Consider the following 26696-nt stretch of genomic DNA (forward strand, 5'->3'; position numbering starts at 1 on the left):
AAGGATGCCAGAACTGACGCTGGAGGAGCTTGCTGAGAGATACTACCTCCTGGGCTTTCTGGAGTCACGCTCTGAACAGGATGAACCTTTGTAGCCATCAGGGAAGCCTGGGAATTGTCCTCACTTCTGAGTTTCTGTTCCTCATTCCTCGACAACAACATCTTGGTTCTGCTGTTTCCTCATGGCCGGTTGTCTCTGGGACCCTCACCGCCATGGGTGGCTGCAGGACGCTTTGCTGAAAAGCCTTGTCTGGGATGCGTCGGCTGGCACTAGAGGTCAGCATCATCCAAGCCCACTCAGAAGTGCATCCGTGGCTTTAAGAGAAATACCACAAGGCAGTTAACATGGCCTTCTGCCTTCTCTTTAAAAGCAATGACTACTTAAGCCTGCTGGTGCTGTCTCTCACATCCAGGGCAGCACTGGGATGCTTTTTGCGTGTACAACAGTCAAGAGGAGACTGAAAGAGAGGAAGGCAGGGCGAGACAAGGTGGCATCCCTTCGTCCCTTGGAGCACAGCTTGTTTGACGCCACAGCGTTGGGAAGCTGAGCTGCCACGTTGCAGCGGTTGGATCACTGGTCGCTGTGCCGTTTTATGGCCGCAGTGACACTGGGTACAACTGACACCACAGGCCATCTCAGGGGGAACTATTTCAGTCAAAGCAACCTGTGCCCCTGAGAGATCCCAGTCCATCCTGTGTTATGCAGGTGAAGTAGATGTAGTGTTTCTTGGAGAGGAGAGTTCTTCCAGCCCCTCCTCACGGTCAGTGGCTTTGCATCCTCCCTTGCAGGTCAAGCATTGAGAGTGTTTCACTGCAACGTGGGATGATTTGCCCTCCTCCTTCCCTTTCGCCTATAGCAGGAGGGGGCTGTATAGGTGACGTGACTCTGTTCCACTTGGTATAGCCTGGATAGCACCAGGGACAGCCACTAGATGCATGACTCTATATCCTTTGTTTCTGTCTTTGACTCCTTCCAGAACATTGCAGAAGTTTCCCCAGAGACCTGTCCGACTAGACCTTCTTTGCCAGGTTCCTTGTTTACCTTAAAGCTATGGGCCCATGAACAGCTAAACTCACGGCTGGTTGAGCCACTGCATGATGTAGACCCCTTGGATGAATCTGGGGCACTTTCCAGTGCCCACCCTTTCACTGATCTTTTCCTACAAAACAACTGGAGAATTCCAGAGCTGACCAACCAGGTACTGAAAAGCAGGTTTCCCTATTGAACATAAAATTTGCACTTGCACCGTATTTAGACTTTAGTGTCTTACAGACCACGGGAATACACCTCCAAAATAAAACAAACATGCTGACCATCCCTATCTTGATCCTAAACCTATTTGTCCTAATATCTTGCACAGCATCCTTGCAAAAAGCCTCAAAGCCTGCTTCCTACCTAATGCATGGACAGTAACTTTTAATATCCAAGCAAGCTTTTTGTATGTCATTCCAAAGAACTTATGCTTAAGCTTTAGAATTCAGTCTACCTTTAAACTTTACACCAACTTTACTCTACCTGTAAACTTTACACCGCATTACACTAAACCTTTATCACCAGCTTTCTGATGTATCAAACCTACCCACCGCCCTCAACTAGAGCAGAGGTTTACAGCCTCTGACCTGTGGGTGATTGAGAGAAGGGAAAGATCCATGGTGTCACTTTCCAGGCCTTCATAAAACTAAGAAAATAGACCTCTGGTCCATAGGCTCAAATCCACAGACAGGCTGTCTGCTTCTCCACTAGAAAATATTGCAAGAATCTGACAGCTGATAATCTGGAACAGCAATGCCATAGAAATGGGGCGTTCAGATGGTAAGTATTATTGCACAGCACAGAGGAGGTGCTACACAACTGACACCTGCACGGAGTCTTCTCCTGCAGCTGGCTGTCCAGGCTATGGGAATAGGGCCAAAGAACACTTCACACACCACTTCACGCCCGGATGCTTGTCCTGCTCACTGCATGCTTCCCTGTGTCCTGTTTTTAAGCAAGCACCATGCAGCAGAGTCTGTGTCTTTAGTAGTTCTTTACATGGCATTGAACCCACAGTGGACAATCGGTAGGTAACAACAACAGTCAATAATCAAAAAATAACAAAAATATAATTGTGATTTTCATGTTACCTCTCCCTGCTATGCGCTAGTCAGGTACTACATGAAAAATGCTATCTGCCATAGCAGGCAGGTCTTGTGCTCTTCTTGCATCTCAGCATGGGGCAGATGGGACCTTTCTTCTCTCGACTCTTTCCCGATAGCTGGCAGGTCGTTCCCAAGGAGCCACCAAGCCTGTTAATGTCTCTGGCGGCCAGGAGCCTCTTTGTGTTAGGTTTTGGTACGGTGCCTAGCACAATGAAGCCTGAACGACGACTGGGATCCTGAGGCTGAACTACAGTACAAATAAATAATATTAATGAAAAACAATCATTCGCACTAGAAGACTTGCCTGACCAGGTCTAGCAAGAGCTTTTGGGGTCACCTTCCTCATGAGAAAAACTCAGCTCCTTGACAGTCATATGGAAAATAACTCTTAGCCTCCATCCCTGGAAGATAAGGGGCTGTGACAGAGTAGCAGCTGGTGTCATAAGGTGTGCAGCTAAAATGGAAAGGTGAGCTGAATTCGCTGATGGTTTCCACTCCAGGAAGCAGCACGAACCATGTGCCTGTGCTTTCTCTCTCCCTCCCCTCTCTCCCTCCTCACGGTCTCTGGATCCAGACCCCAGCAGCCAGCGTGGGAGACGATGCTTTGGACTAGACTTGGCTTCACAAGTTTCAGAACTGCCCTGTGGGCCCCTCCAAACACAGGGAACAGGTGAGAGCCAGGGAGATGTCTGGAAGGATGGAAAGGTGCAGTGGTGTTATTCACACACAAACCAACGTAGTAATTTTAAAGGAAACCTGCCTTCCCAACACATGACCCCATAACTAGAGAGGATTATGGTTTTGTGCTAGAGAGAGGCAACAACTGGAAGATGCTATCGCTAACCAAAAAAAGCACAGAAACTCAGAGAGTCCTAATACCATGTTCTGGATCACGTTCTGGAAGCTTCCTCTTCCCCTTCTCCCTCTTTTCTCATTCCCACTGCTTTTAACACCAAGAAAGTTTCACATTTAGACATGGATTTTGGCTGTTGTGGGAAGCACATGGTTTCTGAGGGCCCCATCGCTGCTCTAGCTGAGCCTCCTCTGGGTTTGAGACAGCAGGTCTGTGTAAATTTTGGATCTCAGGAACCTGGGGTAAGAGTCTTTCTCCATCAGGCTGTGCACCTTCCCCTGAGCTTGGTCAAAGCAAGAGAGGGAGGGCTCCTGCATATTTCTTCTTGTCAGCTCCCGTGTCTGGAAGTCTATGTTCACCTGGGAAAAGTAGCAGAAGAGAGTTTGGTACTGAGTGACCAGTCTGCCTTCTTCAAATGGCACATTTTGTCTCAGCTGTGGCTGTAAAGCAGCAGCAGAACCAAGTTCCTACCCTTGTCCATGCCTAAACAGCCCCCCAAACTCTGCGGGGTCTAGCGATCCAGCATTATGAATCCTGCCCCAAATCTGGAAAAGTTGAACTAGATTTATATTGATTTGAGCACTTCTGAAATCAACTTACTTTTATTCAGGCTCTTAAGCACGGGTTTATGTAGCACATCTTCTAAAAATGCTGACTCAACCTAACCTCTCTCCTGTAGACCAAGGTTCCTCTAGTCCCTTTATTCTTCACTACATGCCCAATATAAGGGTGAATGAACTTTTAGCTGGGTTTAAACTATCAGCCCATTCTTATTAAACGTTTTAAAACTCTCGTGTTATAAAATAAATTGTTTGATTTTTCCCATAACAGCTTCACGTTACAATATCTCGAGCAGGGACTTGAAAAAATAAACCACCCTCATGTTATGACTGCCGCTTGTTTGCAAAGCCAACAGCGTGAGTTTTCCTATTTTCTTTCCCTAGCAATGCAGTCAGCGTTTGTTAGGGTTATTATTTAAAATCTGGCTGAAATGATGTTATTTGTTGTTATTAACCCAGTGTCCAAACTTAAAGGAGTCTGGAAAGTAAAGCTGTCTGCCTTAACTCAGATGACAGCAATATAGATTAGCTCTCTGTGTCACTTAAGGGTCATTTCACATTCTAGCGTGCCAAAATTATGACAGCAGGACCAAATTTGAGGAAAGATCCCACCCAACCTGGCTCATGTTTCTAATTGAGATTCAGCCCTGCAGTCCTGAAAATCTCACCCAGCTTCATGAATAACAGCAGGAAGATGCTCACTGAGGGCGATGGGGATTGAAGCGTGCCCCGAGATGCCCCCACCACTTGGTGTAAATCTGGGTGCTTCTCAGTGGCCTCGCAGTAGACTTCCTAGTTCAAAGATGAAGTAAAGAGAGCCCTTCTAGGGGGATCCCCTCGCAGGCACCTGTATGGTGACAAGCACCCGTGCAATCTCGCAGGAGGACGGCCATGGGAGAGCAGGTGCAGTAAGCACCCTCCTGGTTGCGTTACGAATACAGTAACACAACCCAACATCACGACGCAGGATCTGACAGTCGCATCAGCCTGTCAGTACTTGAAAGAGGACTTAACGATTCCAGGCTTTGGGTTGTGACTGCACTTTTTGTTCAGCTCTGAGCTATTGCTCGCATCTTTTAGGAGGTCTAATTGAGTTGGGAGTTAGTCAGCAGATAAACACTCCTCCCTGGAGAGTCAACAAATTAGTCATTCGTGGGATGCTCTTATACAAAATGTCCTGTGAGAAACAAGCCCAATAGCCTGCTCGGGGATTGATAGTAAACGAGAGGAGCAAGGTGAAATACTCCTAGGAAGATCGTAGAAGTTCGGAAATGTAGGTTGCAGTTGCCAGCGAACTCACTGGCTATGACTAATTTGCAAAGTAGTTGCCCTCACCAGGTGATGAGTCACGGCGAGCAGAGGCAGCTGTAGCAGGCAGGATGGCCTTCCCATCCTCCTTATCCATTCCTCACCATCACCTCTGGGAGGGAAGGGAGGGCTCTCCAACCCCCTGGCACCCCGCAGGTCCCAGCTGGGGGAGATGGACCTGCTCCCTGCACCGGAGAGATGCTCTGCCTGCCCGGGGTGCTACCGAGGCGTACCTACCTCTCGAGGAGCCTGCACATCGATGAACTCCTCGAAGATCCGCTGGGCCTTGGAGGCCAGCTTGGCTGCCGAGCGGGTTTTCTTGAAGTCCTCACAGGCGAGCCAGAACTCCAGGTTTTCCTCGCTGAACTCTGTCTTCAGGAAAGCGCGGAAAGCGGCCAGCCCATCTGCAAGAGAGACGCAGGGAGTTACAACGGGAGGAGACAGAGGGCAGGGAGCTGTCTCTTTAATAGACATCCTTCCATCCACCCCTGCCTACCGAAGACCATTTGATTTTTATCCCAAGGGCTGCCATCCCAGGACGTGTCCATAACTTACACCATTGCATCAGCTGGAGTCTTGTGAGCTGCCATGAAGCCAAACATAATTTGCTGTTGCTCTGAAAAAGCGTTTTGCCAGCTAACGTGGCAAAAGGCTTTCTTCGAGATTGGGGCACCTAACCTTTGAAAAGTTCCTCTTGAAAATGTCAAGCTTCAATGATACAGTCTCTTCGTCACAGCATCTTGTGCGTGTTAATGCAGCACTTTCTAATGTCCTATCTGTCATTAAGAAAAACCTTTAATAAAACATAGCGCCTGTGGACTTGTCTCCTATGTTTTCTGTCACTTTGCTTTATTGCCTTGTGACATATTTTTAGTTCTTATTTAAACAGAGGAAGCATCTTGGAGAGTCTAACTGTTACAGCTACAATAAAGGGGAGAGGGAAAGGACGTGGCATAATTACTACTTGTCTAGTCGGTGGTAAAAGTGTTCTTACCACTTGTTAATGCTTAGCAATTGTGACATTTCAGTAATGTAATCTGAGTCAGCCGGGGCAGATTAGAAATATGGAAAGATTTATTAGGCAATCTGTGTCCTCTTAAACCCCTGCCTGGGCATATTTATGGACACAGCTATTGTTTTTTATTTCCTTTCCCTGAATGGCACCGGCAGACTTGAAGTAGCTGAAGGTTTCACACATGCCCTTTCTCCTTCCTTTAGCCCTGGGATAAATTTGGCTCCCAATTTTTTTTTCCAGTAACATGTTTCTAACTTTACCTGGCCTTTTTCTATAGGGTCTGAATATTTGTAGTTCATGACTGGAAACCTCCTGAGTCAGCACTGGCTACTTCCAAGCAACTGTCTAAAAATATCGACGAATCGGGAATGCATTCGGCAAGGTCAGACTCCCCGAAAGAGCGAGTGAGCAAGCGCACGCTTGTGTGGCAGGGACAGACGAAGGCTGATGACGGTTTGTAGGACCTGAACTCCTGCAATGCTGGGGGCTGGGGGCTCCACCTGCCCCCTTTCTGCTGCGGGAGATCTCGGCAGCGCTGCCTGCCCTCCTTCCTCCCGTGGCAGGGGGCGTGGGAGCTGGGACGGAGCCCACGGGGCGATGCCTGATGCTTGGTGCAGGTCCTTTTCACATGTCCACAGCAAGCCCAGGCCCTCCGGGGACAGGGTCTGGCTATGCCACAGGATCCATCACAAACTCCCTTACAGCTTTGCCCTTGTTTTCTTGCCTGCACCAGGTATGCAAGGAGAAGCAGCAATGTAACACTGCCCTTTTTCTCCCTTGTGTGTCCTAATCTAATTCCTGCTTCTCTTGTTTCCTTAGGTAATAACTTAGGATATGGAGATATTTTTCAGTTCTAGGTCCTGAGCCTCAGCCCTAAGAAATGGCCCCAGGTGTTGAACAGCCACTAACAATCCTATTTCTGGCTGCGCATAAGTCAGTGGAGATGTCTGACTTCTGACTGCCCAGATTCCCAAAGGGAAAGGCAGAAAAGAAATTAGGCCAGACAGGACCAAACTGCAGGCTAAACATCTCCACTCTATGTTTCTCAAAGCTCCTTCATTAATGGGCTCCGCACTGCTAACTGCTCCATCAGCACGCTGCAGTGCAAAGAGCACAGCAATCGGCAACTAAAACAGGTACGTCCCGTCTCAGCTACACTTGCTTCTTCCTGTCAGCCCCAGGAGGGACAGAAATAGCTGTATCGGACCAACTCATCCTGCCACTTCTTAATTAATGCACTTGTAGGAGAAGATCAGGGTTTCAGACTGCTACTGTGGACAAAACCAGGGCTTTTGTCCATGAGCACTGCAGAGCAATTAACAGTGCAAATTGTGGGTTCAAGACAGGAGCAATAATGTGACATTAGCCCCGGAGAAGCCTGCAGAGCAGAGAGTGCCAAAGGCATCTCCAGGAGCAGGGTACCTGTCAGGATCATGCTGCCCATGGCTGCTTTGAGCCTCTCTGTGGGTAGATAAATATGGTGAACGAGAGAGATATTTTAGGGCTTCTCCCCTTCCTGAAATCTAGGAGAAAGAACAATTTTTCAAAACCTGTGTCCCCATTAATGCCTATAAAATTCACAGGGCCTGTGTGGGAGCAAGTGGAGGACTTGAGAATAGAACAGGGAGTCTTTGCAGGAGGAAAAGGAGAGGACATAGCAGTAGGCTGACAGGTTTCAGGAAGAAGAAAGTACAAAAGGGAGAAAGCAGCAGTTCCCTGAGATGTATGTCATTTTATATATCATCAGCTCCTAGGACGTTTGACATTAAATATTCCAGCACCCAAGCACACTGTTATGACTATTCAGTCTCTGCTGAGTGTCCCTGCAGAGGTCTTGCTGCCCTTTCTCTGTCCTGGTCTTTTTTTCCCCCCCCTTTCCTCTACAATAGCCTCAGAGCCCCAGCACTGACAGAAGATCACTTGCAGAAATAGCAGCTTTGCATGGCAAATAGACTATCTGCAAAATGTAATATCTGCTAAAAGAAGGAGAATTCTTAATGATTGATGAGGTGAGAAAGGTGTTTGCTTCAGCCCTGCCCCGGAGAGCAGCCGCAGCAGGTCCCTCCTGGGACCAGGAGGTTTCCATATGCTCAGCCTCCTGCTCTCACGTCAATCAGCTCCTTTTTATCTTGAAGTAAGTTTAGATGGAGGATAGATAAATAATAGTGTCTGGCTGTTCTCCACTTCTTTAAATATTCCTGTCGTGCCTTTCTCACAGCCTTTGAGGCTGGAAATGATGAGGCCGGCCCTGGGAGGACCTTGCAGAGGTGGCCTTGGATGCAGGAGAGGTCATCCTTGACTCGAGGCTGCCTGGTTCTCCGCAGATTTCATCTTTAGCCTTTGACTGCCTGCCAGCATTTACAGCTGTGCCTGGCAGCAGGAGTTCAGAGATGGGAGCCCAGATGACTGCGCAGTAGTAAATCGCTACCCACAACTTTATCATGGAACAATGACAAATCTAATTGAAAGGGCAGGAGGACAATTAGGTATGGGCACTATCACCACCTGAGCTAGAATGTGACCTGGATGTTGACTTGTATCTCCTCCTGCACATGAAGGCTATCAAGGAAGCATGAGTCATGAATGATTAGCATTTCAAAGCTTATCCCACCCAACTGGACAGCTTTTTTGCTGGGGCAACCAGCCCTGGATTGCAGTGTGATACGTGCAGGAGAGCATCACCTCTCAGTCAGCCTCCTGAAATATCCTGGAAGAAGGTTGGAGCACCCGAGAAGAGCGATTCCAAAGGGATGCTTTACAGAAAAAGCACAGAAATGAAAAGCAGGATTAGAAGTCTTCAGATGCAGTGTCAGTCAGCACAAGATATCCATAAAATGTGTAGCCTAAAGGCATAGCCATTCAAGAAGACAGAGATGCACTGGTGTAGGTGCACAGCCCTTCAAGACAACTATTGGACACTTATTCAGGAATTGGACTCAACAGAGTGGTGAGCCTTGCTTGAAGCCAAAGGAGTAAATCAGTACTGATAGAGCAGGTCGGATGAAGGCAAAGAAATGGAGCTCTTCTACTGAATGTCAAGAGTCTGAAAGAAGAGCAGAAGACATTTGCTTTTTACTTTTGCAGTGTAAGCTTCAAAATGCCCTGCTTTCTGTTCAAATAGACCAAGGGAATGCACAAGAAGATTGTCAGGAAGGATTGTGCAAGTATTTGTACATTACCCCATCCCAAGATCTTGCAGTGTACTGTACCGCTATCACCTGCAGGTCACCTGCGAATTAGACAATTACAAGAATTTGTGTTTTATAGATGGGAACTGGCAGGCAGATCAATGACTACGTGAGGATAGGGACTCAGATGCTCCTGACATCCCATTCAAATGTTGTCCTTCAGGCCATGGAGAGTGGATCCTTTCCAGCACGAAGGGCTGTGGAGGAAGGGACTGAACCGGCTAGCACAAAACACAACACAGGTCTTAACTAAGGCAAGCTTCAGCAACACGAGGAAGAGCTGAGATTAGTGGCTTACATCATTCAGGCAGACAGCTTAATAACCAAGCATTAGCCACTGTCAGAGTAAGAAAGCGATCAACAGTCATATATTTAATGCATGCATGTCACACCATTGGGGCAATCAGTACTTCGTGTAGGAAATAAAGGTAGAGTCCTTATGGCTGGTAGATGAATGGATTAGCTCTATGGAGCATGTTGGGTCCAGGGCTGAAGAGACAAGGCTACAATGCTCTGTACAGCATATGTACATGCTCTCACTGCTGCTTAGCATTGCTTTGGTGAATGTTAGCTGCCTGTCACCAGCACAATGCTAATGCTGTTCTCGCTTAGAAAGAACCAGGAGTAGGTTGCGATATTCCTGTGCTGTGTAGGAAGAGGAGCAATGTGTAGACAACAGAAGGAGGAGGAGGACAATAAAGTTTGTACAGAAGAGCAAAGAGATCACAAAACGGGGGGGGTGGAAATTACCCTTGAGATAAAAATGGAAATTCAGTGCAAAGGTTTTCTGTGTCGGATGCTTTGTTGAAAAGTGACTAAGGGTTGAGGACAGACTGTCCTGCTGGATTCTGGACAAATGACAAGCCATGTGTCCAGCCCCGCGAGGGATGCAGAATGAGACATGCCATTGCTTGTATTTCCCCCCAGCAGCCTGTCAAAAGAAATCTCCATCTGGCTGACCAGCCTGTACCTCCTGGACATGGGTACAGAGGGGGGATTACTCCTCTGTTACTCACATGCGTGCACACACACTCTGCGGACCACACTGAGCTCCACTTCCCTGGGAGCCATTGCTAATCTGCACTGGCACAAAATGGGAAAAGATGCCAAAATCTAGCATGCTAAAACCACTGCTTTTGCTCCCTGAGCATCCAAGGAAGCGTGCTACATATGACCTATCTCTTGCTCTCTCAATTCCCTGCTGCAAAGTAGGATCAAACTCCTCTGTCCTGTTGCTCGCTGCGCTCAGAAGCCCTGACCGAAGGGAACACTACTACGCTGTGCTTGCGTCTCTTGCGGCGAGCTCAGAGAAGGCTCCTGCTGTAAAAAGGGGATCAACTGGCTGACCCTATGGTTTCAAGTTGATTTGCTTCACCCATTAGCAAAAACAAGTAGGATATAATTGCATTTTACCTATTTGTCTGGGGCTGTCAATGAAACGGAGCCGAGCTGCATCCTACCATTCAGCACTGGTGACTCTAAGAGGGCTAGGCTGAGGGATGCTGAAGTCCCAATGCCAGTGCAAAAGGAAGGCGGGGGTGTGACAGAGAGCGCCTTTCTGCCTTTCCTACTCACAGTCTCTTGCTAATGTCAACACAAATTATTCTTTAAATGACTGGGGAATTAATCCAAATCAGACCACTCTATACAGAGGGGCATTGCCCGGCCCTGGAATCTCTGGAGACATGCAACTGCTGCAAAACCCAGGGTTTTTCAATCCTCCCCTCAAGATGCTGCCATAAGTAGCATGTCAGGATCAAACATTACCTACAGAGGTCATTCGTTAAAACAATCAGGGGAGAGGGAAGGGGGGGGGGGGGGGGGGAGGCTCCACAGGGCCAGCACACTTCCAGGGATATTTGACAAAAATCAGCATAATGACACTCTCCATAGAGTCTGTATAATGCATAATACCTGTTCAGGTCACTTCCATCTAGAAACCTCTTGGAAACCCATTAAAATAGGAAGTGGAAGAGTACAAGGTTTTTTTGCCTTTCCCATAAAGAGCACCGCAGCCCTGCAAGCCTCCTCCATGTCCAAGGGCAGCCTGCTCACCTTGGCACTTCAGAGAGTCTTTTAGGGAGCTCTGATCCACTTTCTTGCTCCTTGGAGCTCTTTTTTTCATCTGCCCAACCCCTTGCAATATTACCCACAAAGACTGCCCCGTTTTCAGCTGCTACATCCAGCTCCTGAGTCCTACTTGAGCGCTCTGGGTTTTTTTCCCCCCAAAGAACAGGTTGGCTGGAAGGGACCCAAAACCACTGTAACATCTGACCGCAGCAGAAAGCGCCACTCAACCCCCTGAAATCGGTATCACAATCTCCCTTCCAAAATAGATGAACTGTCCATCTAGCGAAGAAAGAGTTTCTGACAGATGCGTCAAGCAGAAGCGGTCTACCTGCCGATGCTGTAAGCCTCAGGGGAAATTCTCCCTGAGCCCAGCTGGTGCTTAGCCCATGCCCCCAAGCATGAATTCAAATTTTCCCTGGCTAATATTGTTCACCTGGGCAGTCGCAGAGAAATTAGGCTGAGACAGTTCTGTCCTTCTCTTGGCACTAGAAACACAGTATTAGCTGGCAGCTTTTGCTACAGATAGATGCAGGCAGGCCAGGCACTGCTTTTCCTACTCTGAAATTTTCGTTAGATAAGGCACAAGACTCCCTTACCTAACATCAGCACGTGTTTCTAACAGCAAAAACGCGACTCTCTTTTTGTTCTGTTTTTGTAGCAGATCTTTGGCAATTCTTCTGTGTCTTGGATACAAGTATACATAAGGGAAACCACAATAATTTTACAAGACAATTCCTTTTATGGACGTATGCTCTTCTCTCCTTTAGAGCAGTGTAACTGAAATAACACTTCTGTTTCAACAGAGCTTTTTGTATTTGCATCGTTATAACCTTTGACTGCCAGGCTAGCAATTCCAGAGACTTCAGGTGCAGAGCGGTTGTAATATATTCCTCTAGAAAGTAGTTTATTAAACAACAAATTTTTTTGTCACTGATCACCAGGCAATGTCACCATGACTGCTGATAAAAAAAAAAAGATTAATTTAAATTTTAAACATCACCTTCTGTTGCTATTAGGAACTGAATATCTTTCATTAGGTTCCAGAGAGTTATCAGAATTACTTTCTGTTCTAGAGACAGGAAAAATTCTGATAATTCATTTATCACTCTATAAGGCTAATTTATTAATAAAAACAGACACTCTTGTGGAGGCTGTTGGATGAAATAATTGAACTAAGGTTTGATTTAGCATTCACAGCAGTCAACTGAAGAGGGAACAGTCTGTATAATGTCAGTACATAGATGCGTAAATTCACTGGGTTTTGTAACCAAAGCACTTTTGCTGCAGTCTGTATCTAATAAGGAAGATTTTGACTTTTGCACTGGTGAAGGAGGAACAGGGGCTGGAGTACAGAATTGTAACGCTGATGTGAATATCCTGTCCTCCCCCCTTCCCATTCCCCAGGCACCCTCTAGTCTCTGTGGTGCATTTTCCCCTTCTTGTTTTGAATTTTGACAAAATAAATGTTCCCTCTTAGCCATACCCATCTACACCATTTTTTTTCCTACTGGCTGCAAGAGCAATGATCTTAACAAGTTACTGCTGCTAAAATTATATATTGCTTTTTCTGCCTTGGACAGCCAGCCTGTTTAAAGTTGTCACTTAATTCCCTGCCAAAACTGTTGTCATCTCAGTAGAAATCCAGCAAAATTACACTTTATTTAAAATAATAATATAATTCTACACTTATATTTTAAAATATAAGTGCAGAAAACCCCTGAATCTCTAAGAAAACCAGACAGTTCCTTATTGCAATAAAATACTTCACCACCCACATTGACTTCTCCCCAACCTTAACTCGCTCTTGTTTTATTCTCCTATAGAAACACATTAATGAACCTATACTGTGAACTTCGCTGTCTCGTTTATAATTTCTCAGCATGAAGACGTTGGTGAAGCAGAATGATATTTCCTGAACAGAACTGGTACGACTGATCTGTTGAATGGAGTGAGGTGTGCTGATTATATGTTTGCATAAGGTTTCCGGAAATTTTCAAGTTTGCATTGGTAACTGTAAATTAGATCCTGCTAAGGGCTACCATGCATGATTTCTCCGCTAGAGAGCAAGTTGTTCGAGGTTACTGAACCACATACAATGTTGTGTCGTAGCACTCCCAGCAAAGGCTGCGCTTCAACACGGCGTAGCTGCACAGCAGCTCGGAAGAGCAGCTGGAGGCAGAGGGACACAAGCTGGTGCCGCAGATCCCAGGGGGCTTTAGCAAGCTGAGAACCTGCCGTTTGCTTGTGCGGAAAGACCGGACCCAGGAGCACTTGCCAAGGGACGGTACGCATGGCTACAGCCTCGGGCTCCTGCCCCAGTGCATCCCTAGGAGCTAGAGAAGGCTAGACCTTGGGTTGATGACTTTATCAGTTGTGATCACCCAGTCAAGAACAAAGCCAGGAAGGGAACCCACAGAAACTCCCTCCCTCACCTTTTAACCAGAGGACAAGTCCTGCCTATAAATGACTGTGACCGTTGCCTGGGGGGTAGTAAGCAGGTACCCGAGGGACCGTTCCTGTGCTATGCAATGCAATGCATGCTTTGTTTGCCCTAGCTACAACCAGGATTAAGGTACGAGGGGGGAAAAAAAAAAAAAGGTAGAATTTGATCTCTACTCACATTTATGGGACAAAAGGACATCAAAAGAATCTGCCCATCTTGTTGCTTCTTCTGTTGACAGTCTTCTGTAAAGAAAGGAAGAGGCAAGTTACAGACAACCCATGGCCACTGATCCCCTCTGGGGCTGTTCGACAACGACACGGAAGAAGGCTGGATTCTTCTCACCTAACTTTAGAGGTCTACAATGTAGAGGACTCCAGGTGAGCAAGTCATCCTGGGCTCCCTTTAGAGTCAGTGAGGACTCCACCAAAGGACTTGCAGGGACTTGACTCTCTTCACCTCACATCCCCAGGTAGACAGGTAAAATAGGCCAGATGAATCACACCCGAAAAGGGACAAATTTTTCCTCATTGACTCTAAGCAGAGGCTCAGTGAACAAGTTCAGATGTAGACATTTACATTGTAAATGCCAAAACTTAAGTGAAACGAAATCCACCCCTGCAGAAGTGTTTATTTCTCTCTCCTGACTTTAAGGGGAAGGTTAGACTCTCAGCCTAGATGTAAGCAGTGATTTGTGATCAGATGAATCCCTTCCCACTCATCTCAAATCAGGACTCCGGATTGTCTGAAGCACCTACCTGAAGTGTTATGCAAACTAATACAGGACTTTTTGGTACTGTTTAATAACAAGGCTTAGCTAAGGAGGACTGTGACCTGAAATTGCTGGTCACCTCTTATACTGAGTCAACTGCTCAGACTTTGATTTGTGATGACAGAGGGGTAAATCTCATCCTCAAATATGTGCAGACATGTCCCACATACAGCAGTGGGGACCATGCGTGCATCCCGTCTCACAGGAGAACTCATGTCGATGATCCAGGTATTTTCTGAGGCTGTTGCTGCTGTATCAGCGCTGTTTTGTTTTCCTCCTTCCTTGTGGCTAAAAGAACTACTCAAAGCTTATACAAAGTACAATAAAAGGAAGATAATACTACAGGGGGTGGTGGGCAGGGAGGAGGAGGACAGAAATGGGGTTGGGGTGGGATGCTGCAGCTATACTCACTTCAAAGCCCGGTTGGGCTTGTCCGGAAGAATAGCTGTGAAATCATTATATGAGTCTGATTTGTGAGACAGGCAGCCCAGGCGAGTCCTCATCCCTCTGTTCCTGTGGTCGATGTGGGGGAGCAGGGGTGTGAGCAGGGGAAAACCAAAGAAGATGACGATTATAAGTCTAGCCAGAATGGCAAAAAAAAAAAGAAAAAAAATCCCAAAACAAAAGACCTCAGTGGCTCTGTGCCTCATCAGACCTGTGTCCTTGGTTCCCTCATCTGTGGGAGGGACCCTGAAACATCTCCGGTAAGATGCCAAGCAGATGCTAAGGATGAACACAGCACCAGAGCAGCTGAAGGCTTACCCACACCAGTCATTCAGCTGCTCTGACTGGCAAAAAGGCTTTTAAAGGCTGTGGTTTGGGATGGTTTTTTGGAAAGACCTGCTCTGGTCAGGTGTGGGAGGACAGCAAAGGGCAGCAATACCAGAAATCAGTCACCATGATCCAGCAGCACCAGAAACAGCACAAATACCAGGGCCTGAGGGCAGGAGCGGGCTGGAGGAAGAAGAGAGTGAGCAAGGCACCTGTAAGGTGAGCCTGTGCTGCAGAGCCATGAGACCCCGGCCAGGATCCCAAGCTGCTTCTTTAGACTTAGGGTTACATAAGCAGGCTAAAACTGCCTCTTTTCCTGACAGGCTTACCCAGGCAGAAAATAGCTTTATTGCTTTTTTCCTCTAAATTTCAAACCAGCCCCAGAGCCTTTGCTCCTCCGCTGGCCCCTCACATCCTTGCCAGCCCCTTCCTGGGATAGCCGGCGTGTCCGCAGCATCCTTCGTTGCATAACCCCGGGACGGGGAGGAACACAAAGGGAGAGGGAAATGCAACACACACATGCATTATACGGGACTGGCATCGTCTCCTCTCAAAAACATATAGGTGCCAGTTAAGGGTTTTACATGGTCTCTAGAAGGGCAGAGCCTGTGATTTGCCTCTCCAGCCCAAAGGCATCTCTTCTACTAGATTCCCCAGACATCAGACAAGGCCATTCTCTCCTCTGGACCGTGGGAGGAGGATTTAGCGACCCAGTCTCTACTTCTCAGCTGCTGGACCCACTTCTGAGCTGGAGAAAGCCCTTCTCCAAGCCCTGCTGCCAAACAGATGCCAAATACTTTCTGTGACTGCAAAGGGAAGCACAGTATTTTTCCCTTCCATATGTAATTCTTACAGAACACTTCAGCACCAGCGACTGAGCCAATCTGTAGCACGCCTGTTTCCCCCTTCTCCTCCCGCCCTTCGGAGAGTTTCTATTATTGCACATTTTAATGTAATCTTAAAGCAAATTAAATGTTAATTAAATGCAATGAGTGTCTCCCTGGCGCAGCACAGGCAGCTCACAGTGTTTAACAAGCACAAAAACCTGGAGATCTTCAGTTGCAGAAATTGTTGCACAGCCCCAAAATATGGACCCATGACCAGTGGTCTCGGGATGCTATGCTACGTAAACCTCAAACATCAATGCAAAAATACCGTTTGCAAAGTGTGATGTTCCTAGCTGAGCATGCTGGACCTGCTGTGCTCAAACGGACACCGAGTCCGCTATAGGACCTTTCTGGTACCTTTCCCGATACCTCCTGCCCCCAACCTTTCTCTCCCCTGCACTGTTTGTTCTAGCAAGCTCACGAATTTCTCAGCAAGAAGTGTGACATGCATTACCGCAATGCTGCTCAGATTTCTCTCTGATGTCTGAGATCAAGGGACTGCAGCAGGGAATCAGAGCGTATGGGGGACAGAGATGCTGCGCCACGAGCAAGGAGCTTGTCTGTCATGGAACACTGATCTCTAGGTGAGGACTTCCAAGACAGGACACAGGCGAAAGAAACTGGGTCCGCGGGAGATGGAGAGGCAAGGGAAGGGTGGGAGGAAAGAGGGGACACTGCAGCGAGCTGAAAGGCTCGCTGGACGAGGTACACAGTGACAGGATGGGCAGGGGTGAGGGATGCATCATGTCTTTTCGGTTACCTCCGTGGGATCAGTAAGGCAGCCATTCAGGCATCCAGTTATAGTTAACCCTTTAACTGGCTGGCTTGGACAGCAGTCGGGTCTTTTTGCAGGAGGCAGGAATGCGGAAAGGAGGGATTTACTGTTTCATGTCCTGGCACTTAAAAACATATCAAAGAATCCTCTGCAAAAAAAGGAGGGCCAGTTGTTCTCAACCCATTTGATCCTTGCCTCCTAGCATGGAAGGTTGATTTTTCAATGGAAGACGTTCAGAGTTGAGGGATGATCACAGAGGAGAGAGAGCATTTCCTTCTAAGACCAGGACCGCGGGTTAAGTCCAGCTTCAGGTCTAAAGGGATTTGAGTTTGGCGTCACAGCTCACCACGGAGCAGCAGGAGTTGGCATTATCGCACTCATCATTCAACACCTCTGAAGGTCTCTCCTCAACAGGCAGAGCTCCGGGCTGACCTCGCTAAGAAGACCAAACTACCTCTTGTCCCTGTCCCTCCAGGTCATGGCTGATGTTACTGGCCAGGCATCATGGAAAAGCTGGCACTGCAAATAAAATAAGAGGAGGACTTCACGCATCTGCAGATGCTGGTCAAGCACCATCACAGGCTCAAGCACTCACACAAAAATAACTCAAAGAAAGCATCTCCTCTTCGGGACGGTGGGAGCCTGCGGGGAGCCACTGAGGAGGTGCACAGTCTGCAAAGGGGAGGGAAGGAGGGAGGGAGGGAGGGACAGAGGGGATGGCAGGGTCCCTGTGAGTCTTGGCACGCAGGCAGCTGGTTGAACAAATCTCACATCAGAGAGTGAAGGTGAGGTCCACCAGCCGGGAGACCAATGGGACAGAGAGCAGGACTGCATAGTGAGCAAAGGGCAAAGTTCTTTTATTTGCCAGGACAGGGCCAAGCTCCAGATAACCTCCATGTCCTCTTGCCCAGAGGGAACGACTGAGGAGGAGACAAAGGAACTGATGAGAGCAGAGACTGTGTGCAAAGGAGCCAGGACCCTGCTCTGCTGGGGCCTGGGGAGATCCCAAAGCTTGGGCTGCCCAACGCAACATCCCTTTTAAAACCTGATTACATTAAAAACGCACAAAGCCTCTTCCCAACTAAATTAATGGAACTGGGATTGCGCTACATGCCAGTGAGTGCATTTCCTTAATCCCTACCCTTGACCGGCTGCTTCGATGCGATTTAACTGAAATCAATCCTTGTAATTCCTTAAGCCCCTTTAAATTTCCTCATTAACAGCCTCACCCGCATATGGGGCCACAGCACATGATTTCCTAGAGTCCAGCAGCCCCTACTCCTCTTTCCCACTGCTGCTCCAAAGCGATGGCTGGAAGCGGAGCCGGGTGCCCTCTCCCTCGCAGCCTCCTCTGGCAGCCTGCTTTTTGGGGTACTGTTATGAAACAGCTTTCTGCTCGCCCCCACTCGCCGGCCCCCGCAACAACCACCTGCACAGCTGAGCAGCACCGAACTTCCCTGTGATCCCGAAGTCTGTCTGACTTCATGGACGTCGAGATCTATATTCCCCATGAAGGCAATCCCACTGCTAGGCTGACATACCCACGGATATTTCCTCTGATTACAAATAAAGCCAGTTAATTATGACTTTAGAAATATAATCTGTGGCATCTGGTAAAGGCATCCTGGCAGGGGTCCATGGTGAGGTTTTTTGCCTGCTGCTCCATCATTCATCCTACCTCCCCCTCCTATGAAAGGACCCTGGTGGTCAAGGAGAATTGCCAGTCTCATCATGGGTGTGTTTTGGGGGTTTCTCCTTGGGAGACAGAAAGGGAGGGGTGTGATTATGACATTCAGGATATCAAACTACCCCAGGAGATCACCTGAGTAAAGATAAAGAAGCCATCCCAATAGGAAAAATTAGCAGCACAAAGGTTAAAAAAAAATAAAATAAAAACCCAAAACCCAGACCATGAGATCTCAGGGGCTTCAAGAGATTAAGACCATCCACTCACATGCAGAGAAAGCCAGAAAAAACTGAACACAGAGGCACTGCAGACAGACAGACACAGAGAAAAAGATACTCACTGCCTTTGACCTGTCCTCTCTGCCGGTGGGTCTGTGCTGACAGCGTGGTCAGAGAGGATCTGGGGAGAGAGCAGAGCGGTCTTCTTCAGAGACAACCCCCTGCACGGGGTGAAAGTCCCACTTGGACACCCCTCCCCTCCCCTCCCCACCTCTCTCCGAGCAGCAGCAGCCCGGCTCGGAGATGGCTCTCGCATCCAGCAGGCTGGGGCTCTGCCGCGCAGCCGGCCCCCACCGCTCACGGGCAGCGCTGCCGAGGAGCCCACCTGATCCGCGCGTTTCGCTGCGTCCCCTCCTCACCCGCCTGGCAGCAAAAGCCCAGCGCCTCCCTCCTTGGAGACGGGGCACCGCTCTGCGCGGGCGGCGGATGCCAAAGGCTGGCAGGGAGCATCTAGGGGTGGGGGATGCCTGCGAAAGCGCTCGCCGTTGTCACCCTCGGTATGCTGGGATAAAGCATCCGCCTGCATCGTTTTAATCGGCCGCTCTGAGGTTTAGGGAAGGTTGCTGCCCTCAGATCGCAGATCATCAGGAGTTGCCACAGACAGAAGGGATGGGAGAGTTTAATTAAAGAGCCCAGGTGTCGGCAGGGCCAAATAAAATGGCTTGTTAACAGGCAAGGGAGCACCTTATTGCAGGGCATGGGATGACAGAAGAAAAAAATCCACCTGGCAAGTCAGCGGTGTGACCCCTTTCATCCATCTCCCCTTCTCTCACCTGTGTGCAGTCCTGCTTGCTCCCCACCCCGCAGCAGGCTCCCTGCAACCTCCCTCGGTGTGCTCGCCTTACGGTATAGGCTCCAGCTCCCTTTTCTCTCCTGCACCCACACCTCCACCCTCCAGAGGATGTATATGGGATGTCCAGTGCACCCCCGTTACTCTAACAACAACCTAACCCGTGGCACCGACATGGTGGGGCTGCAGCTTGGCCCCCCAGCTCTGGGCTTAGCTCGGCCATCAGTAACAACACCTGGGTGTCACACAGGCACTGATGTGGGTCACTGACTCACTGAGGGCTCAAGCCATGGCATCTCCATTGCTTTTTTGATCCTGACAAAGTTGATGGACTAAAAAAAAAAAAATAACAATAATAATAATAAAAAAGTCCTCTGCAGTTAAACAAGTAATTGCCTTTTTCCTGGAAACTGGTAGTCACCTGCCTCTTCTCTGCTAAAACGCTGCTGGGCCTGACATCCTGGTGCTACCAGCAGGAAACATGTCTTGAGACAGCACATTATCACCCGGCAACATCTCTGGGGAAGGACAGAGTCCTGCAAAACTTACTACGAAAACACAGGGCTTAGCACTGCAGCAATGATCCCAGCTCTCCATCATCTTCGATCCCCTCCTTCACAGCTCAACTTGGCAAGGAAATATTTGCCTTGTTCTCATCCTCCCATTGCAAAGCCCAGGTCATCCGGACTCAGATTAATCTTGTCTCCAGTTATCAGAAGACAAGCACTGAAAAAAAATGCCGCAGCTGATAGAATCTCCTCTCAGCCAAGGTCAAAGGTTGAGGTTCATCTTATGCCTCTGGTACAACAGGCCGGTTTGTTCAAGTTAAATAACAGTCAGCTTCAGCCCTTGCCCCGAACCCAAGCCAAATTTCATACATCATCACCAAGGCTTTAACTTCCAACATGTCATTTTTGCTTTAATACATTTCCACACTTCCAGGTTCTCTCTGGGCAGCCGCAAGATATCACGAGTGACAACATTTTCATAATACTTCCAGGACATCCCTCAGATCTCATTTACACACAGAGACATTGTGGGGTGGGGGAGGTCAACAAAATGGTCAATCAACAAAACTCTACATAATTCTGGTCCATTTTTCAGATACCTGAACTTTACTTCAGTCTCAAACAGATCAAAAACTCTGATCCACTAACTCTGGACGGGACAGATCAGAGGACCACGTGAGCGCTCCCGCTCCTCCTCCTGCTTTTATGCCAGTTTTGTATCTTGCCATTTCATAGCCATCACCAGTATGGACAGAGACCCCAGTCCCTATTTCTCCAGTACGTCAGTACACCCTTTTCGTGACCTCAGTGAGACCCTGGAGCAACCCACAAATGACTCTGAAGATCAACAGTTTTTTCTTCTTGTTTCCTGGGCCAGGTGTGAGTTAATAGAGAACAAAAATAAGTGAACTGTGTTGACACAGGCACTATGGGATATGTAATTAAATTGCAGATAAAGAGAATTATGTTTTTACAGGGTAATATTTTAGAAAGCTTCTGTACAGTAGGAGAAGAGGTTTATAGCAAATTCCTTCTCAAATGGCCCTCCTGCTTCTGACTAGTCTGTAGCTTCTATTTAAAAGCTTTTAATAAAATAACTCATTTTGATATTAGGCTTAACTCATTTTGATATTAGGCTTGAATCCCATCCAAAATTTTAAATCTCTCCAAGCAATACTTTAAAGCAATTTCCTCATGACCTGCTAACAGCAAACACACAAGCGGTGAACACATGCAGGATTGGGAGTGTTGGCTGTCACTGGACAGCGTGGAAGGGAATTTGTCAGCCTGTTCCCAGGACGTTAATCTTCTCTCCACCATCTCCAGGGTCCTTTTCACCCTCCTTATTATTTTAGATACCTCCCTGCCTGTTCTGTGTGTTTTGTCCATTGATCATCATTCAAGTGCTTTTTACCCAAAAACTTCTTCTGGACCCAACACCTCCACCAGTTTCACTTGGTCCCAGTTTCTGCCCACCCAACTGCTAGATAAAACTGCATGGCCTGAAGACATCTGTTCCTTCCAGTACGGTTGCCCTCACATATCCATCCGGACCAGGAAGGCAGCTCTGGCTGGTAGTTGTGTGGCTTTTGCCTCTCTAGATACAGGGATGTTCCTCCTGGGGCTGGCAGCTGGCCACCCTTCTCAGTTTGGAGCTGGAAGATCAGAGGATGCCTACACTGACTAGCTCATTTGCTTGGCTGACATCTCCAGTGGGTTTGCCTTAAAAAAACTCCTTCACCTTGATGTTTAAGCAGACTTCTCCCTATCTTCTCACTCGTGCCCTGTTTCCTCGGGTGTCTGCCGCTGCTCTGGGATTCCATTATTTTATGCTTAACGAGCTGTCACGCCAAGCCTGCCGCTGTCGCTTCCACTTCTCATTTCTGACTTTGTGGCCTTGTCATATTTACAGTGATCCGTGCCACAAGGGCTTTGAACTTCTTTGGGGTTGCGTTCGCTCTTACTTTGAGACTTTTCCTGGTTCTGTGCCAGCATCTCTCTTTTCTAGTACTGTGCTGCAAGGAGCTTGTTCAAGGGTGTGCTTCATGACTTGCTAGTCCAAGAGGTTTTTCCCTAGTGCCAAGAAAGTGCTTCTTCAGACTGCTCTGATGTTTGGCAGTTACATCCCCGCAGCTGAAGTCATTCTTCGGTACATTTTCATGAGATGCTGTTGCCTCTGTGATCTCTCTGGAAGATGGTCGGTGATGTAGGCTCTATGACTGCAAAATGCCAATTACATGGGGCCAGCTGCCTCCCACAGTAGTCACTGCTTTGGGAATTCAGGCGACCTGCATGCTGCAAAGCCTGCCTGTGGCTCAACCACAAGCCTCCAGCCACGGTCCGCTTCTGCTGTGACCCAAGGGGGCTTTGGTTTTTTGCTGGAGGACTGGAAGGAACAACCACCCTTGACCTGGAGTGACAATCCTAGCAAATCTCTCATGACACAAAGTGTCATTTGATCTCCTCCGACACATGGTCATTCAAAATTTATCCAGAATTTATACCTATATGGGCCCAACCCCAAGGTCATTCAAATTAGCAATTAATTTATCTCCAGAGCTTGCTGTTCTCCACCACTGTTTGCAATTAAAGCTGGAAGAAAACTGTTAGTTACTGACATCTGACATGCAACGCTTCTGTCTCCCAGCCTGTGCCAGGCTGCCCGCCAGCTTGTTTGAAGGTCCAGGGGAAAACACACTTCGTCCAGCACGAGGTGACTGTCTTGGCAAGAGGGAATTACGACTGACATGGATAGCTTCCTAAACTGCAAAACAAGCCACAGGCTTGTCTTACTTGTGAAGAGAGCCACGAGAACAGCTCCCCTTCTAAAAAGGGAGCTCCAGTAACATCAGGAAACATCCACAGATGTAGCTCAGAATGTTTTTAAGGGGTTAATTTTTCTATTCACCTTAAACCTCAAATAATTTTTCACATCAGCCCAGGCAAGCAGGAAATCCTGAAAGGTGAAACAAGGAGAGCTTGAGTTTCAGGGGTAGGTGAGGAAACCAAGCAGCTGATATACTGGATGGAGGGTTGATAAAAGAAGCCACCTCTCATGTGCTGAGGCAGGGCAGGAGATAGGAGACACCCACTGAGTTGAACTCCCCTTGAAAATAAAAGACTGCGTTTAAAAATAAAAACGAGTTACATAAAGTGTGATCCACGGTTCTGTCTCTGGCTTAGCTCGAGAGCATGGCAGCTATTTAAATTCTTCCCTGTGTCAATGATAAAAGTGTCTCCCGGACATGTTTGCAGCTCTCGGGCATTGCAATTGCTGCAGCAGAACAGATGCCTCTGCTGCGAGATGGCTCCTGGCCCCAGCCTGCGTGCTCCCGCCTCCCTCCCCAATTCCTCCAGGCAGGTAGGACGCAAAACCAACAGCTAAGCAGCGTGGGAGGCTCGGGGCTGAGAGGGGCAGCGCGCGAGACAGGAATCAAAGGGAAGAATTTCCCCTTTAAAGCACTTTATTACAATTTCATAATTGTTCTCTGAGGAAACATGCTGCCATGCCCAGGAGCAGTTACACGTAAAGAAGCGCGTCGGTGCCTCTGCATGTGCGTTGGAGAGGATGCTGTTAGCATGGAGCAGGGAGGCAGAAAGGATTGGAGTTGACACAGAGCTGCTCTGTGCAGCCTTGGAGTCCTCCCAGCTTTCAGCATCACTGCTGCTGTCAATATGGCAGCGTCTGTAACGCAGTTGGTGTGTATGGCTGGGAAGCTGAGACAGATCCACCCCGACAGACAGAGCTCCACAAAGATCCCCTACCGCAGATGCTCCGTCCCTTGTACGTTTTGAGATCTGATGCTTGAGACAGGCCAGGGTGTGAGGCTTGCTGACAGACGGGGTTAATTTTCTGCTGAGAGATCATTCAAGGTGCTTGCAAGAAGCCTGCATTTTGCGAGCTGAACACTGCAAACTAGTTGTTCGCCGAACGTTAGAAATCAGCCCCGACATCTTGGGGTTGCAGTCACAAATCCATTTATGACTGACAAGGTCTATGCTGCTTTGCTCTTATCACTGTTATTTCAGACTCAGGCTTACAGGGCATCCAGGTCCCACAGCAAGGATTTACTGGGGCTATTAACTGCTATACAGACGCACAACATGGCACTGGGAGGTCATTCCCACTGCAGCAAAACACCTGAGCACGTGCTTAACTTTAAACATGTGAGCAGTTGAATGGATGTTTGTATGATGAAATACAAACAGAGTTAACCGCATGGGTGAGCTGGGATTTCTCTTGCATCTCTGGAGGCTGCTCCTCTAGCCTTAATTAAAACATAAATGAAGTGAGTTAGATGGGCTCATCCTCTTTCTCCAGCAGATGGGGGTTATTTCATAAAAATGTCTGCTGCATCCAGCACCAATCTCTCCTCGGGAGACTGGCCTGCAATCACCGCCTGCGTCCTGCCAGTCGGGATAGAGATGCACCCCGAGCTCTGCCAACGCCTGCACCGGTCAAGCCCCAAGGACTGGGCAACATCGCCAGAGCCACGTGGAAGCACTGCGGGGCAAGAGGCCAGGCTTGTCCTGCCAGTGCAGACAGTGCTGCTTCAGAGGAGCCTGGGGCTGCAGGAACGAGTCTCAGAGAAGGGCGGCACAACAGGACAGCAAAAGCACAGCCCTTTATGCAATGTGTACGCTCCCCAGATGGAGGAATGCAACTGCATTCCTCTGGGATCAGGTGCAGTGATAGTCAGCCACAGAGAGAAGATGCTAGCAAGACCGGTCCCTTCTATTTCTTAGCTGTGCCAGACTAACAGCTTATTCCCCCCACCCATCAAACAGCAAAGAGATGACCCTTGCCGCTGCAGGGATCCCCATGAGTTACAGCAGCCCTGCAGTCAGGGCTGCAGGAAAACGAGCCCCCTTGGGCTAGCCCCTGGTTCTTCCCCCAAAGAGTGCACACGCTTGTGCCATCTGCAAGTTTTTGCTACAGCCTCTGCTCAATGCAGTTCTCTTGCCTCCAACACGTCCTCCTTTCGCTCCAATTAGTCTTATTTTTAACTAGCTCAGCCCCAGCGTTCAGCCTGGGTGTTAGGCACAATGTCACAGATACCCAAATATTCAAAGGAAATACAATCCACCATTTTAAAATAACAACAATAGTGAAGGCGGGGGGGCGGAATGAAAAGGCGGTGAAGATCTCAGAGCTGCAGGCACCAGCACAGACGGTTGTTTTCTCCCAGCATCAAAGGCCCACCGCTAATCCCATTGAAACGGAGATCACCCCAGAACCAGTCCTGCTCCTGTATCAGCGCAGCCAGGGCTGGGCTGGGGTTAACGTAAGACATATGCTGCTCTCTTTCCCCGCCTGCTAATTAGAAGCGGTGTCTGTGTCCCTTTGACCATTCCTAAGATGCCACAGGAAGATTAATGCACCGGGAGAAGTGCTGCCGTGACATTAATAGGGGTGACATCTGAGCAGCACCCTTCCCCTCCCGCTTTGCCTGCAGAGCCATCCTTCCCCCCAGAAAACTGGGGCAGGAGCAAGTAAAAATCCCTCCCCTGGGGCCTCATAACCAAGCGGAGGACCACAGGGCCTTTCATCACCCACCAAGGCCCTCCTAGCTCTTACCTGTCTTGCAGCTGGCAGCAGGGTGGCGGCTACGTGGCTTTTGGTGCTTGATGGACATGGCTGGTTGGGACCCTGAGGAACAGTGTCTGCAGACTCCCGGTGCATCGGGGAGGGTGAAGGACCCAGCCCGGCCACAGTTATCTCTGGAGGAACAGCAGCACTGTGCCACTTTTCCTGGCTCCCTAGCCCTGCATCTCATGAAAAGAACAAGAGCTGGTGGAAGGAGGGGGGGTACGAAAGAGAGAGAAGGGGGAGAAGAGAGTGTGCGCGCTCTCACAGATGCACACACGCAGAGCACGCAGAGGCTTGTATAGGATGGCACTGCCTGACTTGCTCTCATTATTGCCGCAGGCTGGCTGCTGCCCGTGGAGAACTTGCCAGCATCCACTGCTGGCCAGGGGTATGGTGGGGAAAAGGGACAGGGAAGAGATTAGGACCTCGTGGACCATCAGAGCAAGGAACATTGTTGCCTGGGCACTGGGGGCTTTGTTGTCTTTGTTTGCTTTTACCTGGGAGGGGAAGGGCCGTACTAGAGGGCAGGAAGGGATTGTGGTGATAGAGAGTTCAGCTTTTCCTCGATGACCCCTTTTCTCCTTTGAACATAAAAAAAAAATAAATTCCGCAACCCCAGTCCTCCTCAGCTGTGCTGAGGGATGGCGTAGGGCTAGCCTGACCCAGAGCTTTTAAAGATGGCATTGCATCAAGACAGACAGAACGTGGGATGTACATACCCAAAGCACCAGCATCATTTAAAGCTCAGCCTCCCCCTCTCATTCCCATTCCTGGGTCGTGCCAATACAGGTCCAAAGGCATGGTGGGGCTGTTGGAGGGTGTGGAAAGGCACTCCAGCCATAACACCTCCCATTTGCACGTTGCACAGAAAGCTGTGTGCAGAGCTGCCTGCAGTCCCTGACACTCTGCTGATCTGCTGCAATGACAGACCCAAAACGCCAGGGATTCAGAGATCTCGCTGTAATCCTCTCCGGAGGGGCACCAATTCCTCATTCCACAGATTTTTACAATGTGCTTTTCTAAAGCATCACATGCTTAGAAGCGCGTGCCCCTTTGGAAGGAAGC

At 48.6% G+C, this 26696-nt stretch overlaps 1 protein-coding gene across 2 annotated transcripts; it reads right to left on the reverse strand.

Annotated features, from left to right (window-relative positions):
* Positions 1-3167: 3167 nt before the first annotated feature.
* On the reverse strand, positions 3168-25724 carry RGS8 (regulator of G protein signaling 8). 2 transcript variants are annotated; one of them, XM_075509212.1, is made up of 6 exons: positions 25620-25724; positions 18805-18863; positions 14756-14857; positions 13753-13817; positions 5097-5263; positions 3168-3350 (listed from the first exon to the last, which is right to left on the reverse strand). In XM_075509212.1, exons 1-6 carry the CDS (start codon positions 25722-25724, stop codon positions 3168-3170), a joined length of 681 nt encoding a protein of 226 aa, XP_075365327.1. The 2 variants fall into 2 exon arrangements, with proteins under 2 accessions (XP_075365327.1, XP_075365328.1); XM_075509213.1 differs by lacking the exons at positions 18805-18863; positions 25620-25724 and adding an exon at positions 16763-16788.
* Between the last annotated feature and the right edge of the window lie 972 nt (positions 25725-26696).

This window comes from Mycteria americana, chromosome 7 (genome assembly GCF_035582795.1).
Source record: "Mycteria americana isolate JAX WOST 10 ecotype Jacksonville Zoo and Gardens chromosome 7, USCA_MyAme_1.0, whole genome shotgun sequence".
In the NCBI taxonomy this organism is placed as follows: domain Eukaryota; kingdom Metazoa; phylum Chordata; class Aves; order Ciconiiformes; family Ciconiidae; genus Mycteria; species Mycteria americana.

What these genes read in the sequence shown, in the direction of transcription:
- RGS8 (XM_075509212.1), bottom strand. Translation starts at nt 25,724, where the DNA reads ATGCACCGGGAGTCTGCAGACACTGTTCCTCAGGGTCCCAACCAGCCA. An exon ending in TGCTGCCAGCTGCAAGACAG is followed by an intron (nt 18,864 to 25,619) that starts GTAAGAGCTAGG and finishes CTCTCTCCCCAG; the next exon opens with ATCCTCTCTGACCACGCTGT. An exon ending in TGTCCTTTTGTCCCATAAAT is followed by an intron (nt 5,264 to 13,752) that starts GTGAGTAGAGAT and finishes TCTCTCTTGCAG; the next exon opens with ATGGGCTGGCCGCTTTCCGC.